This window comes from Betta splendens, chromosome 11, assembly GCF_900634795.4.
Source record: "Betta splendens chromosome 11, fBetSpl5.4, whole genome shotgun sequence".
In the NCBI taxonomy this organism is placed as follows: Eukaryota; Metazoa; Chordata; class Actinopteri; order Anabantiformes; family Osphronemidae; genus Betta; species Betta splendens.
Window position 1 is genome coordinate 7,468,840 of NC_040891.2, and position 17,062 is coordinate 7,485,901.

The 17,062-nt window shown below is 46.0% G+C and overlaps 3 protein-coding genes and 1 long non-coding RNA gene across 9 annotated transcripts in view; 3 read left to right on the top strand and 1 right to left on the bottom strand.

The window, feature by feature from the left end:
* Positions 1 to 2,720, top strand: part of hoxa3a (homeobox A3a) — a 34,313-nt gene extending 31,593 nt beyond the window's left edge. For all 6 annotated transcript variants that reach the window (XM_055513084.1, XM_029167252.3, XM_055513083.1 and 3 more), the window contains one exon: positions 1,078 to 2,720. In XM_055513084.1, the coding sequence (XP_055369059.1) occupies positions 1,078 to 1,874 (797 nt within the window). In that variant the 3' untranslated portion in view covers positions 1,875 to 2,720. The remainder of the gene's footprint in view (positions 1 to 1,077) is intronic.
* LOC129604886 (uncharacterized) lies at positions 2,647 to 4,200 on the bottom strand. The gene is made up of 2 exons (XR_008696194.1): positions 4,061 to 4,200; positions 2,647 to 3,270 (listed from the first exon to the last, which is right to left on the bottom strand). It is a non-coding gene; the product is annotated as an uncharacterized LOC129604886 (long non-coding RNA).
* Positions 4,201 to 5,407: 1,207 nt separating this feature from the next.
* On the top strand, positions 5,408 to 8,178 carry LOC114865805 (homeobox protein Hox-A2a). Its single transcript, XM_029167276.3, has 2 exons — positions 5,408 to 6,522; positions 7,111 to 8,178. Exons 1-2 carry the CDS (start codon positions 6,159 to 6,161, stop codon positions 7,839 to 7,841), a joined length of 1,095 nt encoding a protein of 364 aa, XP_029023109.1. The 5' UTR covers positions 5,408 to 6,158; the 3' UTR covers positions 7,842 to 8,178.
* Positions 8,179 to 11,588: 3,410 nt separating this feature from the next.
* hoxa1a (homeobox A1a) lies at positions 11,589 to 13,850 on the top strand. Its single transcript, XM_055513096.1, has 2 exons — positions 11,589 to 12,289; positions 12,515 to 13,850. Exons 1-2 carry the CDS (start codon positions 11,686 to 11,688, stop codon positions 12,889 to 12,891), a joined length of 981 nt encoding a protein of 326 aa, XP_055369071.1. The 5' UTR covers positions 11,589 to 11,685; the 3' UTR covers positions 12,892 to 13,850.
* The last annotated feature ends 3,212 nt before the right edge of the window (positions 13,851 to 17,062 follow it).

The window sequence follows — 17,062 nt, forward strand, 5'->3', positions numbered from 1 at the left end:
TCCTGTTTAAGGAGAATTTGTTTTTTGATGTGCCAGCGTTCTTCTTTGTTTGGCAGTAATAGGTAGTTTCATTTAACAAAGGTTGGAAATCCGAAGTCTCCTTTTAGTTAATGTATGATTTATGTTTAGACACGATGTTTACATGGCTTTACGCATAAATCAGACAGATAACAATGATCCAGGGACGGTGTATACATTTCCCAAACTAGACTCGTATGTATTCAAGTCTACTAGCCTTTAAAATGAATTCATAAATAAAAATGCAGGAATCACTGCTGACGCTTTATTATGGACATTCCTTTTATACCACGTGCTAAATTCGTATTTCATCTCCGTAATATCCTAATAGCTCAGGTTATGTCACGCTGCATTCCTTTTGCTGCACGTTTGGGCGACAGGTAGTGAAATGTATTAAGAGCTGGCCGCCTGCCACGGCGGTAAGTAGACCAGCACCTCTGTATGCTGCAGCCAAGCTCCAGCCTCTTAGAAAGGGAGGTTTATCAGCGAGAGCAAGGCGAGTCGCTCCACGCACCCAGAGGAATACGTAATGCAGGTGATTGCGCTGCGCGTGTGTAAAGTGTAACAATGGGGGAAGGTGAGGGTCAAAATGTTTTAGTAGGAACTCTGAGGTTACCTGTTTCTGTATCAGATATTGACCTACTATTATCCAGGCACCAGCGTACAGTGCACGCGCTCGAGGACGCGGGGCTGATTGTTAATTGTCTCGTGCGGCCTGGTTGATAACCCCTGTGCTTTACAGTAGGGAGCTGATTTATCAAAACGTTGAGGTGTTTGCAACACGCACGCACGCGCGCACGCACATAAGCATTAAGAGGCGGAAAAATGAGCTGGAGCTCATAATGAAACCTTTATTTAAGCAGTGGAACTGAGCATATTTATCTAGCAAACTGTTCCCTCCCCTCTTCATCATAAAGAGTTTTGTTATCAGCTGGTTACATGTTGTCATACGGCTTAGCTTTCACTCTCACTCTTGTATTTGCCTCCCCCCTCCCTCCCTCTCGCTGTCTGCCTGTAATGCATTGCTGACTGACATCTTTCTCTCCCCCTCCCTGACAGTGGAGAGTTGCCCCGGAGACAAGAGTCCTCCGGGGTCAGCAGCGTCCAAGCGGGCCAGGACGGCTTACACCAGCGCGCAGCTCGTGGAGCTGGAGAAGGAGTTCCACTTCAACCGGTACCTCTGCAGACCCAGGAGGGTGGAGATGGCCAACCTGCTGAACCTCACGGAGAGACAGATCAAGATCTGGTTCCAGAACCGCCGGATGAAATACAAGAAGGATCAGAAGGGCGTCGGGATGATGCCCTCCCCCGGCGGACAGTCCCCTCGCAGCCCAGTGGGCCCGGCTTCCGGTGGCGGCGGCGGGGGAGGCGGAGGATACCTCAACTCTATGCATTCTCTAGTAAACAGTGTACCGTATGAATCGCAATCTCCGACGTCTTACAGCAAACCTCATCAAAACGCATACGGCATGGCCACGTCATATCCCCCTCCTTTGAACAGCTCCCTCAGCAACTGCCCGCCCTCCCAGAAGCGGTATCCCGGGACCGACTCGGCCACGCCCGAGTATGACGCGCACCCTCTCCAAGGCAATGGCAACTACGGGACGCACATGCAGGGTAGCCCCGTGTATGTCGGCGGTGGTTACATCGACTCGGTGCCCAATTCCGGGGCATCTGTTTTCGGGCTGACCCACCTCCCGCACCCGCCGTCTGCAAACATGGACTACAATGGAGCAATCACAATGGGCAACAGTCAGCATCACGGAGTGTGTGATCCGACACCGACGTACACAGACCTAACGCCGCACTACTCTCAGGGAAGAATCCAGGAAGCGCCCAAACTGACGCATCTGTAGCCGTGGCGCTGCCTGGATCACTCCGCCCATTGTCTTATCCACCTCCAGACACATCACTGCTTTTTTCCTGCGCCTTCTCGTGGCTTCCACCTTCTCTCTGCGTTGTTTATGTTCTCTATAGTTTGATGCGTGAAGTAGCGTAGGATCAATAATCACGACTTGTTTAATTTTTTTCTCTATTTGCTCGTGTCATTGTCTCACATAGGCCTTTTTCTGGACATTAGGACGTCTAGAGAGAGAGAGGGGGAGGAGGGAGGGACGTATATGCATAGGCCTATTTAATCATTTTTAAACTCTTCTTTTCAATTGAAACTCAAACAGGGTATTATGAACATATGCTATTCATTTAATGTGAATTTGTCCGTTTTCTTTTATTTATCCGCAGTTGAAGAATTGTGATTTGCATTTTGTTGCACTTGTGAAAGGATCCTTCAAGAGCCACGAGCTGGGATTATGAGGGAAACACATTTTCAAAAACAAGGGTCACGATCTTACACGCGGCCTCCCTTGCATTGTGTTTTGTTCTATTGGACTAATCTAATGTTATTTATTTTGTTCAGTGCAAAGATAAAAGGGTCCTTTAGTATTTTTTGACACCCCTGCGATGTTTGTGTGGGGACAAGGTTGGTGGATTTAGCTTCTCGGCCCCTATTCCAGCTCATACATGTAGTGTGCAGCAGCAGTGCACCGTGTTGATAATATAGGCCATGTTTTCATGTTTTTCCTTCGAGGAGGTGTTTCACTTTCTCAGCGAATGTAAAATCAATCAGTCATGCAATAAGAGTGGAAAGAAGGACACACGTGTTTTGTTTATTGCAGAAAAAAGAAACCGACATCATCATTTTATTTCCCGATGTCATACATTCCATGCTGCTCCAGTTCGAACAAATAAATAAAAGGATTGAAATATATTGTTAGCACATCATTCAGCTTTAGGCACAACCGAAGCGTTTCACATAACCACTGAAGAAAACACAAAGACGTCTCTTAGATGTGCATCAGCCAAGATATTAATAATAACACATTCATAGTTCATATTGGTATAAAATGGTCGAGTAAATACGGAAGCAAAATCCATTTCAACACACGGAAAATATAATGTTTAAAAAATGCAAAAACATATTTAAATAATAGACATTTGATGACGATAAAAAGTAGGCGCTTATAAAATATGTATGCGGCAAAATAATGTGATATCCTCGACCTAACTCGTAATCAATGACAAAAAGGAAATAGCCAGAGATAAAGTCAAATATTGAATAAAAACTACTTGATTTTTGTTTTCGCCCCTCTTGACTCGACGTGAAGAAAACCCTCGGGTGGCCTTTTCCCCTCCTCTCATCAGCGTGGGCACGTCCATAATAATAAAAATGTCAGCCGGGCTCTTCTGGAGATTCTGCAAGAAGACAACGAGCTAAATGAGAAATCGTTTGGAAAATAATTCCCTGATATGTTCAGTCAGTCAAATCCGGCCAGACACGCAGAATCCACGCTGAACTAGATTATTTGTCTCATTGTTCTGCACGATTTCAGATGCCAGTGGTAAAGCCACTTCAAAATGAAGGACCTCGCTTATATTGTCAAACGAGCAGAAATAACCAGAAAAGATGAAGATATTTTGCTGTGTATTTTGCTAAAATGAAGGTGGTTCATAGAAATTATACGTTATTTTTTTAAACATGCATTTTAAATTATGTTCGTGTTGTAAATATATGGTTTCATTATTTAATTTCTTTGTGTTCTCGGTGACTCTGCTATGATGATTTTTTAAAATTCAAATTCTCCCTAAACATGCAGATTTTTTTTCCAAGCTCAAAGGGTTTTCTGCTTTTTTTTTTTTTTAATCTAAGAGGCAAATCCCTTTTACGTTAAGTCCATCCTTTCTGATTATTCTATCCACTATGTAATTGTATTGTTTGTTCTGGCTGATACTTTGCACCAAGGAAGCATTTTCAGCACAATATGACTGATATGAGGCCACGAACATTACCAGCCCTGACATATGGTTAGCAGGGAAACCTAGAACAATTGAACCATGATGTGTTGAAAAAAAGCTGATGCAGTCAGTATTTCTCCATCCAACACAGACTGAGACGCGCACACGCACACACACACACGCATTCACAGCAAGGCACTGATTTGACCCATATGCGTTATACACAGGTAGCACATAAATAAGGTTTTACCATAAATATATCTTATTTGTATGTTTCTTTACGTTTCCAACCGTGGGAAAGTGCTCCTAAATCAATCCTGATGTAAAGACAAGTGTGTAGGATAGACTGAGGTCCACCAAATGCTGCCACCCACTCCTTTCCTAGCACACAAAGCCTGTGCGTAATTCCAAAAAAGCCATCCATCTCTTCCCCTAGCAACTCTGTCTCTGCCACGGAGCCTCTTCCTTTTACAAACCTGCATATCCACCTAAACGAGAAACACACGTCGTTGTGTAATTCGCAGTCACAGTCCAAAGGATAAAAGCCAGGTGGAGAAGCTGCTTCGCCCTTCTCACCGTTGGCGCATTACAGCCTCCTTCCAGAAAGGAAATGGTCGCATCTTGTGAAGCTGGCTTCTTATTTATCTTCTTAAACATCCCTCAAGCGACAGCAGGGCTATAACTGCGAACAGAAACTAGTTCTAATCTGAGTGGCCAGTGTTTCTCGCCGCTTCCTGGCTGCATTTGATCCGGGGGAGAGTTAGAAGCCTTAAATGTGTTGTGAGGGCACCGAGCTGTCAGACCTTTTGGCGAGTAAGATTGATCGCGCACAGGCTTCCAGGACTCTTTGTTTGGTATATAAGCAACAAACTGAGAGAGGCCTACCACTTCTCCTCTTCCTCCCTCATACTCACCAAGCCATATTTATGTTTGAATGAAAATACAACATGTAGCCTACAGCTTTGACGAAAAACATCCCAATTGTGGCTTTTACGGATTATTCTGGACGCGCTACAAAACCAGACACAGCAGGGAAGAGACATTCAAAGAAACATCTCCACGTGCAAAATAACGAAAAAAATGGCTGTGAATGCTCGAGTGGTACCAAGTTGTTGTTTTCCAATTCCACGAAGGGTTGAGACTGAAAATACAGCAGATTTTGTCAGCACTGTAACTGCCCCTCCTCTCCACTCATCTTGTCTTGGGCTTCGCCATTTACATGACAAAACAATTCAAAATATTACAGAATTATTTGACCGTATTTTTGCCGAACAATTTGACTGTTAGCATTTACCAGCAAAAAGGTGCTTGTGTTTGGTCCTTTTTATGGCTACGTGGACGATCATGACCTCCTAATGCACTTAACCTATTTTGTGGAATAAACGAAAAACCCACATCCTTCATTCATATCCACACAATTCGCAAAAATAAAACATGACTGTTTGTGAGCACTGTATGTGTAAATGGTAAACTGCTGTCGTGTGATGTAACGGTGTGGAGGTGTCATATCCGTCAGGATTCACGTAATGAATGGTCTTTTTATTGCAACACATGTCAATGGATGCGCTGCATATTTCAATATTACGCATCCTTGAAGAATCGCGTGTATTCTGAAGCCCGAGCTCGATGCATAGACTGGATTGTTAGGGTTTGCTTCTGTCGAGATGTCTCAATTTTGGAGGTGTGTTTTATTCACTTCTGAAGTCTGACTCTTGCCTATCTGAAAAGCTACTGGCGTGAAGTGTGTGTGTGTGTGTGTGTGTGTGTGTGTGTGTGTGTGTGTGTGTGTGTGTGTGTGTGTGTGTGTGTGTGTGTGTGTGTGTGTGTGTTGGCGGTGGGGGCGTTCTCGACTGACATGCTCAAACAATACGAGAAAGAGGAGTGCACGAATCCGCGCACCCCAGCCCGGGCTCCTTCCTTGTAATAGAGAGCGTCAGCCATTCTTAAAAAACACGTTTTGTAGCTTAGTGGACTGGACTGCGAGGGCGAGAGGAGGATAAACTGAGCGGACAAAGATGTAAATAAAAACAGTCGTCCCCTGGCTGAGCGAGGCGTTCTTCAACTGAGTTTTTGGATCAATCAGGCAGACAGGGGCTTCTTTTGATTAAACCCCAAATTGTCATTGGGCAGAGGTAATCATGTGACAGGCAATTCGGTCCAATTTCAACCTTGTCTCCATGAATTCAATAGTTTAATAGTAGCTCGGTCCCCACACGGCCGTAATCAGTGAAATAGAAAAAAGCCACCCGGAGATTTTTTTTAAATGTTTTTTTCGTCCTCGTCCTCACTGAGCCGCAACATTTATAAAAATACGCGTGCAAACTTTCCTCGGCTCTCGGCGAGCGGAGATGAATTACGAATTCGAGCGAGAGAGCGGTTTTATCAATAGTCAGCCGTCGCTTGCTGAGTGCCTGACATCTTTCCCCCCTGTCGCTGATTCATTTCAAAGTTCATCAATCAAGAGCTCGACGCTTTCACGCCCGACACTGATTCCTCCTCCCTTTGAGCAGACCATTCCTAGCCTGAATCCGGGCAGCCATCCGCGGCACGGCCGGCCCAGGCACAGCCCCGATGGATGCGGCCAGCTGCCCACCGCCTCCTTACCCCCGGAGTACCCGTGGATGCGGGAGAAGAAAGCTTCCAAGAAGAACCACCTGCCGACCTCCACCGCCACCACCCTCTCCGCCGGACCTGTTTGCTTCTCTCCGAAAGGTTTGTGATTCCAGAGGTGTTTACGACCAAAGCCTATCGCGCGCAGGCCTGGTGTTAGTGGGGGGGGGGGGAACAGAGGCAACGGGGGTTTTATTCTGACAGATTAAAGGTTATTGCGTTGCGGCGATTGTGACTGAACCAAGAAAGCAGAAAAAAAAAGTTTGGCTAAAGTTTAGTGATGTAAGATGATTTATTCCTCTAGTCGCAGCATAGTTTTGATGTGTGACAGTAATGAAGAGTGATGGAGTGCCGTTGCCGAAGAGGGCAGCTGGAGCATTCATTAGTATCCCGCACCAGCCTGGACCTCAGTGCTTTTAAAGTGCACCGTGTTTGCCTTCACGCTCACACCGGACCTTATTCCACATGTAAAACTATCAGATGAGCATTAAATGGTTTTTAGACCCGCGCCGCACGGGCTATAAGCTCGGGTCAGCAGCTCCAGCGGCCATTTTGCTGCAGCGTGTTGTGAACCACTCTCTGGTGGTTTGTGACAGCCATGGCGGTGGATTCACGGGCGGCGGGGGTTATGTAACCGTTCTAATGCCCCGCGTTCGTTAATCCCAGTGCTGCCGCGCGCGTGTCTTCCAGGCTCGCCCGAGATCGTGGAGAGCGGCGGGGGAGGAGGAGGAGGGGGCTCCCGTCGGCTGAGGACCGCGTACACCAACACGCAGCTGCTGGAGCTGGAGAAGGAGTTCCACTTCAACAAGTATCTGTGCCGACCGCGGAGGGTGGAGATCGCGGCCCTGCTGGACCTGACGGAGCGCCAGGTCAAGGTCTGGTTCCAGAACCGGCGCATGAAGCACAAGCGGCAGACGCAGAGCAAGGAGAACCACAACGGGGACGGGAAGGGGCCGGGAGCCGAGGACGGCGTGCACAGCGAGGACGAGGACGACGGCCCCCTGTTCGAGCGGAGCGGGGCCCTGCTGGAGAGAGATACCTGCTCCTTTCAGAACAACTCCCTCGGCTCCGCGCAGCAGCTCCACAATGGGGAGACGGCGAGCTTTGCTGCTGCGCCGCTGAACAGCAATGACAAAAATCTGAAACATTTTCCCAACCCGGCACCCACTGTTCCGGGCTGCATGTCAACAATGGGCCCCGGCTCGGCATCTGGCCCGGACAATGGCGACAGTCCCCCGGCCCTGGATGTTTCTTTACACGATTTTCAACCTTTCTCCTCGGATTCCTGCCTACAGCTCTCCGACACGGCCTCGCCCAGCTTGTCAGAGTCCCTGGACAGCCCCGTGGACATTTCTACGGACAGTTTCTATTTCTTCTCAGAGTCACTAACTACAATCGACCTGCAGCATCTGAACTATTAACTACAATCAATCACCATAACTTTTTCCCCCCTGGACTATTAATATCTGGCAACGACGGTATTATCTCTGATGTTATTTGTATTTTGGCACATTTATTCTGTTGGTATTTGACTTGACCTTTAATTCAAGGTAAGGATGACTCGAAATCACTGAAATAGCTCTACCTAAACGTGACTTGTAGTTACCATAACAAACAGATTTTTTGGAATGGAAATTATGAGTGTATGTGAATAATTATACAATGTTAGGCCTATGGAACCTGGTCGTTTTTATTTTTGTATAGCGTCTAATGTCTTGGATATTTTTGTTAGAATACAATTAACTTGCTACAATCCTTTTTCCTGGTGTTTGCGTCGTTTCTTTTCCTCCTCCTCTTTGGTGCTTGCTCTAAAGTTTAAGGTAGAACACATGCAAAATTAAACAAGCAGTGCATAGAGATATCTGGGCATTATGCAAATTCATAGTTTACCAACAGGTTGCTAATGAATGTAAATAGCCGGTCAGTAATTAGCTGTAAAACACACGTTTGGATTTTATTTTATTACATAATTAAATTTCAATATAATATACATTTGAAGACTAGTTTATTTAAACGAGTGTGTTGTTGTTTTGACAAACTAAACACTTAGGCAGACTAGTTTGTTAACTTTTTTATTCATTTTAGAAAATGACTTTAAAATATCAGCAAAATTATCTGCTTTTAAGAAAAATGCATACTCCAGCATTAGCACTTTCAAAGCAATTACTTTTTTTACTCATTCGTATCCACGCGTAAAAGTTCACGTCACTGTTTCACGCTGCCTACACACTCACTAATATAGATTATTTTTACTGTCACCAGCAAACTTCATACTCTCCTGATAAAAAAAGCAAATACGCCAGCACAGATCTTTGCCTGACAGCACTCTCAACATTGTGTGCATGTTGCAGGCAAATACCCGAGCCATGTTTGCCTTCAGGAGCTCATAAATCACTCCGTGGCATGAATGAGACGGACATTAAGGAGACCAATTGTGGCGTAATGTGCACAAATAAAACCCCACTTACATTTTCATATGGGACTCCCCAATTCCTGGGCTAAAAGGGGCCGAGTCTCTGCATGCGATAGGCAATAATTCATTTTTATAGCTTCTTTACACGCGGCCCTGACTCGGCGGCAGCAGTAGCAGCAGCCTGGTCGGTACGAAGCAGTAGTAGCCCGAACCCAGAGCAGACTGCATGTGAACTAAACGTGAATCACCAGACATGGATTTACTAAAAATAGCGCGTTTATGGACTCATTATGCAATTTCTGCTCTGCCTCATCACAAGAGTTGTATGTTATTTTTTACAGCTATTGGAGCAGCAGTTAGTGTTGAAAAAAAAGTCCGAGTTCGATGTAGGGGATTATAAATGCCCTTGCTCCATTATATTGCACTTAGGGCTGACTTATAGGAATCAGTTATTAGCTCGTGCACAGCGTGACTCAATAGGTTATTCTACTTTAACAGTGTGAGAGTGTGAGAGCAGCAAAAACAACCACCGGTTGATGCTGGCGTGTGCAGATCGATACAAAAACTCATCCACACACGTGAAATTCATGAGCACATGAGCACGAGTGCTCAGCGGCTTATCGAATAACCTGGAAGCCATAAGAAGCGCAGTGGCTGGTTGAACACTAGCGTGCTGGTATTTCTGTGTGCGTTTTAAAGGAGGGTGACTGGAGGCGGCGTGGGGTGGGGTGGGGGTGGGGGTGGGGGGGGTGGGGGGGGGGGTCTTCGAGCACTTCTGCGCTCTGACTAAATCACACAGAGCCAGGATAACGAAATCATTCCGAGACAGCGCGCCTTTTCTGCGCACATGTGTTCACACAAAGAGCCAGGAACCCTCCGAGGCCTGGCGGAGGGCAGGATCCACTGCGCCCACTCACTGCAGAGGCAGCTGGGAAGACAGGGGAGGCGAGGGGGGGAGTGGGGGCGCAGTATTGACACTACTGCGCTTTTTTTTTTTCACTGGTGGGAACTTCCACCAACTTTGCTTTTCTTTAGTATAAGCTTTAGGTATCACCTCTTACAAGCAAACATAATCTATTTGTACAGCATCTCAACTCGAGGCAGTGTTTGAAAAAGTTTTTAGATATTACTTCCTTAACTTTCTCCAGTAACAACACACACACACACACACCAGTCAGCAGCAACCTTATATCCACGTGGTAGTTTTACTATTGTTGACAGGACCCAGAACACGGAGCACTTCATTAAAAACGTACTGTAATGATGTGGCTGACGTGTGTATACCGAAATTATCAAACACAGAACTGCTCCCTGTTACTGTTTTAAATTAGTCACCCTACTGTTTGTGTTAATAACATCTAAGTAGCATTTTGATAAAAAGTGGGGCCACATTTATACGTTTTCAATCTTCATATATGAAAAAGGAAGTATCACTTATAGCACAACCACCTATAAATTATACATATATAAAGCCTATTCTTTGTTCACCACTGCTTATACTTATTTCCCACATGAAATATATTCCGCCTTCCACCAGAGGGGGCGCTCATCTCTCCGTCTGGTCCTTTCCTCCTCCCCTCCTTCTCCCCTTCCTGCTCCACAGCCCTCCCCTCGCCTCTCCCTCCTCGCTGAGAGGCTGGATCCGCACATCGCTATCGCTCTGCCGCAGCTCTCCCACGCACACTCGCCGTCTCCCCCTTTGCTCTCGCCTACTCAGCGCTGCTTCTCGTTGCCATTATTTTCTCCAACAGCTTTATTTGATGAACCTAACAGGATAATCAGCCCACACTCGCACCTTGGGCTATGGTCGCATTACAGCGCTACGATGGTCCGCACATTATGGAATCATTTGATCACTATACGTGCGTAATGAATACACGTGGGAGTGGAAGCGGAGTTGATAGGAGATCCCACGACCCCTGCAGAAAAAAATTAATAGCACATCATCTGGATCTATTATATGCGGTCGTTCCATCACCTGTGACCTCACCGGGAGAAATGAAAAGCATTTCTAATGCGACCTTGATGAGGGCAGAAAAGTTACAAAAGAGCTTTCTTTGACAGAACAAAAGTACTTTTTGTCCGTGTCACTCAAACTGTGACAATATTTGCTGAGCAAATCCCTCGCAGCGTTAAAGCGTGAAACACTTCGCATTGGAATGGGACACTGATAGCCTGCAGATAGCCTGTGGCAGTGACACTGAGTTATCCATCCATCCAGACAATGACATTATTACACATATGACATCACGGCGCTTCTGCACGGGCGAGTACAAACACGCAGGGAGGGCACGGGCGCAGCCGAGCGCGCGCTGACACGCATACGCACACACGTCTACTCTCCAGCCTGCTCCAAAAATACATTACCTGGGGTCAGAGTGCTGGGTCGTCCACGCGGAGAGGTCGCGGTGGGTGAAGCCTTAATCTTTCCCCGGGCGGCAGGGTGCACGGCCGGGGTTAAAAGACGCGGCGTCCGCCGCCGTCCCAGGCTCTCCGTGCAGCCCCCGAGCTGTCCGCCGCCGTCTGCCTCCCAGCTCATTGTTTGCTTAGCCAATACATTAGTGGCGACGTGCGTCACCTTGATCGACGAGCGCCTGGAATTGAAATAGCCACTCAAACACCAATCTGTCACCGGCTAAAGGGATAAGGACAAGTACCTCACTGGCTGACCCGGGCTCACGTGACAACGCCCGTTCATTGATATCGGCCCGTGCGTCCCCCTCCTTCCTCTGATGAGACCAGAGTATAGGTAAAGGTTGGCACGGTCACGCGGGGTAAGAGGGGAGAGAGTGAGAGATCAGAGGGTGTCTGTAGAGCGGACGGTCCCTCGGTCCCGGCAGAACAATGCTACAATGAGCAGCTTCTTAGACTACTCGGTGATGAGCGGCGAGGGCGGCTCGTGCTCTGTCAGGGCTTTCCACTCGGACCACGGGATTACAACGTACCAGTCGTGTGCGCTCACTGTCAACAACTGTGGGTCGGATGAGCGTTTCATTGAAAGCAGGACTTCCCCTGACGGCATCGCTCACCAGCCGGGGTCCTACCAGTCTGTGAGCTCTCTAGGTCTCGCCTATGGGGCCCACCCGGCCTGCAGCTCCAGTTATGGACCCCAAACCTTCTGTGCCACGTACAACCACTACACGCTGAACCAGGAAGTGGACTCCACATCGGGATTCCCACAGTGCGGCCCACTGATGTACTCGGGCAACATCTCCTCCTCCGTGGTCTCTCAGCATCGCCAAGGCTACAGTGCCGCCCCCCTGGGTCAGCTGCAGTATGCCCACGCGGCCTATGGCGGCGGACATGAGCAAACAAGCCCTTTTCCGGGGTGCTCGAACCCGCTGTCACCGCTGCACGCGGCTCACCTGGAGGCTTGCTGTTCACCTCTGTCCGAAAGCGCATCTTCCGCACAGACATTCGATTGGATGAAAGTCAAGCGGAACCCCCCCAAAACCGGTAAGTGCCAACTTGCGCATGTGACGACAGCGCCGAGCTGGGTGCGTAGAGATGATGTTTTCTGCACTTTAAAGTCCCCTCGCTAACTTCACATGTAATTATTGTGTCATGTTCTAAACGTACTGGTGTTGATATCTGGTGCGTAAAAGTTGCCACCAGTCAGATTCTCAACAGCGTGAACTCCAACTTTCTGCAAGATCACAGGTTTTGTTTCCTTGTCTGTAGGAAGGTCGGGGGAATACGGTTACGGGGGTCAGCCGAACACAGTCCGAACCAACTTCACCACCAAGCAGCTGACGGAGTTGGAGAAAGAGTTTCATTTTAACAAGTATCTGACGCGAGCGCGGCGCGTGGAGATCGCCGCTGCGCTGCAGCTGAACGAGACTCAGGTGAAAATCTGGTTTCAGAACCGCAGGATGAAGCAGAAGAAACGGGAGAAAGAGGGACTGCTGCCGGCCAAAACGCAGACCTCAGACCCGGGAGAGGTCATTCAAGAGAAAACAGACGATGCTGCATCTGAGAAATCTATCTCGGCTCCCTCGACTCCTTCTCCCACATCCACGGTGTCTTCCACTGGGACTGAGTCGTACTCCTCCAAGTAGAAATCAACTCCCTCTTTACCTCAGTGGGCCACGGACCCTCTAACTACGCCAAAGTTCACACCCAGTACGGAGCCAAAGTTGATGGAAAGCCTATGAGAACATTTATGAGCTGATGCACTATATGGGGCTCGTGCAACTTTCTTTCGGGGCTGTACAGTTAAAGTGTTAAGAACTAAAGACTTGCTGTCAAATCATGTACAAGTCATACATTAAATGTCACTTACGCGCACAAACACGATCGGGATGGTACGATGGTAATGGCCACCACTTACCAATAGCTGCTGAATGTCACAATGTTAAGTCACGAAGATGCGCACACATACCTCAGTTGTGCCAAATCCGTGCGTCACGGCCACGACCGTTTTGATTGCACTGGATGTCGACAATTAGGCATCACACAATCAACGAGACGACCTCGTTTATTAATTCCTATAATGTGAATTGTTCTGGCTGCTCCCTGATCAATGTCAAGCCTGTGTTTCAACCCTTTCTATGTGTCGTCACTGTCTGAACGTCTATGGTGTGAGATTTGCACGACGCTTTATCCTCTCATGTCTTATTTGCGGGGAGCTGAGTTTTATCAGTTGGTGAACCGGCCATTTATGAGCATATATGTTCCAGGCAATCTATGAAATATTTAATCCAGTAGAGCACATGCAAATGTTTTGTCCAAAGAGAAGTTTATTGTGTATTAAAGTGCGTTTACATTTCAAAACGCCCCGTGTCGTTGCTGAGAGGAAGCGCTGGGGTTTCAAAGGATTACACCGCAAATCGTCCGCTTTTATCCACCCATCACACCCACGTTATCCTCTACAGGCAGAGAAGCACAGCTCCGTGCAGGTCCCCACCGCTCGAGAAGCTGCACGTGCCTCTTTTACACACCAGAGTCTCTTAATGTATGCGTCCGTGCGCGCTCTCGTCCCCGGGGCTAAGAGTTATTGGCATAATAAAGGCATGTTTATCCACGGAGGAGATGAGAGCGTGGACGTCAGCGTCATTTGTGATGACAACCTTATCGAGCTCTCGGCTTATTGAGGGGGCAAAAAGAAACTCTTATTGATTAAAACGTTGAGGTTAGGCTATCGACAGGGATGGGTCCCCACTGGTCATATCAGCGTCAGCTCCTCAGTTCTCCAAGTTACACGACGGTGTCATCATCTCCACCTGATGCCAAGAGGAACTGTGAAAGTTTGCAGCACTGAGTGCCTTGAACAAAACCTATTATTACATAATTTCTCGTAATTTTTAAAACGATTGAATTTCTGAGCAAAATATGGTTTTAGTCTCCAGCATCAAAACTAACCAACTAACTATGCTGCTGTTTAATTCTTTGTGCATCATGTGATTTTATAAGAAGAAAACAACGAAAGAGTCATGATTTACGAGTGACATCTAACTTTACCTTAAATCAACCTCAGGACCTGCTCAGTCGGAGCAGAGATTGCTTAATCACAACACGTATACTTCAATTCATTTTAGTTATATGAAAACTATGTATAGTCTAACAAATTATTATTATTATTAGTATTATTATATTAAATCTCATTTCTCACAAGATTGTCGTTTTCATGGAGATGAAAATATCTGGATTTGAAAATGTTTATTAATGTGGTTAATTCCCCGTCATCCGAAATATCGAAATATATCATCCTACAGTATATTGCAATCAAATGTATTTCATCTAGTGTCCAAATGGAATAAAAGATAAGAGACATTTATTCTGAGAGAAGTTTTATTAGACAGTCCAGTGAAAAATATTTAAATTTTACATATTTTCGTAAGTGATCGGCTAATTTTATTCAATAAAATAAATTCTAGTCTGGTTTCTGGAGATTCCTAAACCTCAAGGACCCTCGGGTGTCCCCGGGCCTAACGTTTGGAAAGTTTACGCTCCGCATTCTCTCTCCACAGGCCCTCGTGCGCCTTTTCTGGAGTCACGCAGAGTAGAATGGAATCGCAGCTGACCTACAATAGAAACGCCGGGGTCAGCGCTCGGTCACTGCTTGAGTTTGTTGTCACAGCACATTCAGACCTAAACAAGAGTTTACAGACCACAGTGGGCAAACAGTTGCTCCAGAAGCGCAATGACAGATCAGCTCTAACGAACCCTTCCACTAACACACCTTTAAAACATCTGTAAGACGCTAAGAAAAAGGTCTGCGCGTTGCGGAATTACTTTCTACTAAAATTACCACCGAAATCTGGTCCGGCGGGGCTGATGGTTCCCATTAAGGCCCTCAGATAAACACATGGCGATGACAGATGTTTGACGCAAAGCATTAAGGCTTTGTGAAGGAGGAATACACATTTAAAGCATCTGACCTAAGAAGGTGACAGAAGTTTAGATGGAGATATGCGTCCTTGATGTGGCCTGAAACAGACGTGCGCATTTTCCAAGCATAGATTTGTGCCATGGGAGTAAATAATATGCAGCACGTGAAAAATATGACTTTGAAAATCCTATTTAAGTGTAAACGAATAAAAAAGCTTTTAGATGTCTAACTTACCCCTAAAATACAGATGAATTACAATATATTCTTTATTAAGGTATTCATTTATATTATGTGCACATTATGTATAACTTTATATAAAACAGATTTATTAGATTTAACCACAACATTAAGAAGACGTTCGGCCAAAATAATATTAGACGGTTCGTTTATAATTCCATTTATTTGTAATTATAGATATATAATCATATCTAGAATTAATGCACAAATTCGATTTCGTTTCGATACCAGGGATCTTTTTTTAATATAGAGTCTTCATATAGGAGTCGTTATAATAATAACAATGTTTTTTGTGCTTAATCCATTTTAGTCTCATGTCTGGTCCACCATGTTCTTATATCAACGTGTTCTAATAAATAATACATTTTTATGAGGATGTATGGAAATTGCAGGGACCTACATTTAAGTTGTGTAAGAGCTTCAGTTTATTCAATTAAATCACTAAACCTTTTGAAATCCTCCGCAAATCCCTCACTAAGATGTAACACAAACATTTGCACTGCAGGACAGTGTGGAAGCAGCTAAGAAATAAGCAGCTTGTGACAATATGACTGATTGCATCTGATAAAAGCTACCAATGGACACTGACGATTTGTGGAAAAATAGTAGCAGGACAAAAAAAATTCCAGCACCTGAGAGTGTGCAGGTACAGTGTCATGCACAGACACGTGCATACAAAAGTTGTTCACACAAATGAAAATGCAAGCGCTTGACAATATTAGGGACAGGGACAAGATTGCACATGTATATACAGGCACACACACACACACACACACACACACACACACACACACACACACACACACACACACACACACACACACACACACACACACACACACACACTTTTCAAACCTTTCTGAAAAAAAAACCAAATGAATTAAAAAACTTACAATGTACAGACTCTCATTTCAATCATTATTACATAAACTGTAATGGTAAAGTCTTATTTCTTGAATATAATAAAAAAGTTAAATAGAACTCTAACATTATTGGTCTCTGAAGGCCTCTCCAGTGGCACTTGACGATGTTTTTATAGATAATTCAGAGGTGTTGTTTGTTCACTGTTTGCTGTAGTAATCTGCCATGGATGAAAGCTGACACAGTTTGTTCTCTCAGACAGACGGACTCTCTGTTTATACATATACAGCAGCAGACAGAAGGAGCTGGTCCAGGCAGACAGACAGAAGTCACTCACCAGGCAAGTCCAGGTATTGGCACGTCTGCGCTCATTGACCACTCCCCAGGCGTGATTGGCAGACAAAATGAATTCCTCCATCGACAGCTGTGCGTCTCTTTGTGCCAATAAAGGGAGAGAGCCGATGGACAGATTGACAGCATGATGGAGCAAGAGGAGCAAGGGAGAGGTGACATCATGCGGTCAGCGGCTCTCTCCTGCTGCTGCTACGTACAGGTATGTGATGCTGATTAGGTGATGCGGGTGTGAGACAGTTTTTCCAAGACGAGGGAAGAAGTGATTCAGTGGTAGGTTAGAGGACGACTGGTCGCCGGCAGCTTCACAACAGCACTCACCTCGGAGAGTCTGCAGTTTTCCTCTCGCGAATCAGTCCCACTTGGATGTTGGAGTGACACAAATATTCGGCTGAGACGAGTGCACAGCCAGGAAGCTGCGGAGAGTCTGAGGCCCATCGGAGGAGAGA

Coding starts and splice junctions, on each gene's coding strand:
- LOC114865805 (XM_029167276.3), top strand. CDS start 6,159: ATGAATTACGAATTCGAGCGAGAGAGCGGTTTTATCAATAGTCAGCCG. Junction 6,523..7,110: donor TGTTTGCTTCTCTCCGAAAG/GTTTGTGATTCC, acceptor CGTGTCTTCCAG/GCTCGCCCGAGATCGTGGAG.
- hoxa1a (XM_055513096.1), top strand. CDS start 11,686: ATGAGCAGCTTCTTAGACTACTCGGTGATGAGCGGCGAGGGCGGCTCG. Junction 12,290..12,514: donor GCGGAACCCCCCCAAAACCG/GTAAGTGCCAAC, acceptor CCTTGTCTGTAG/GAAGGTCGGGGGAATACGGT.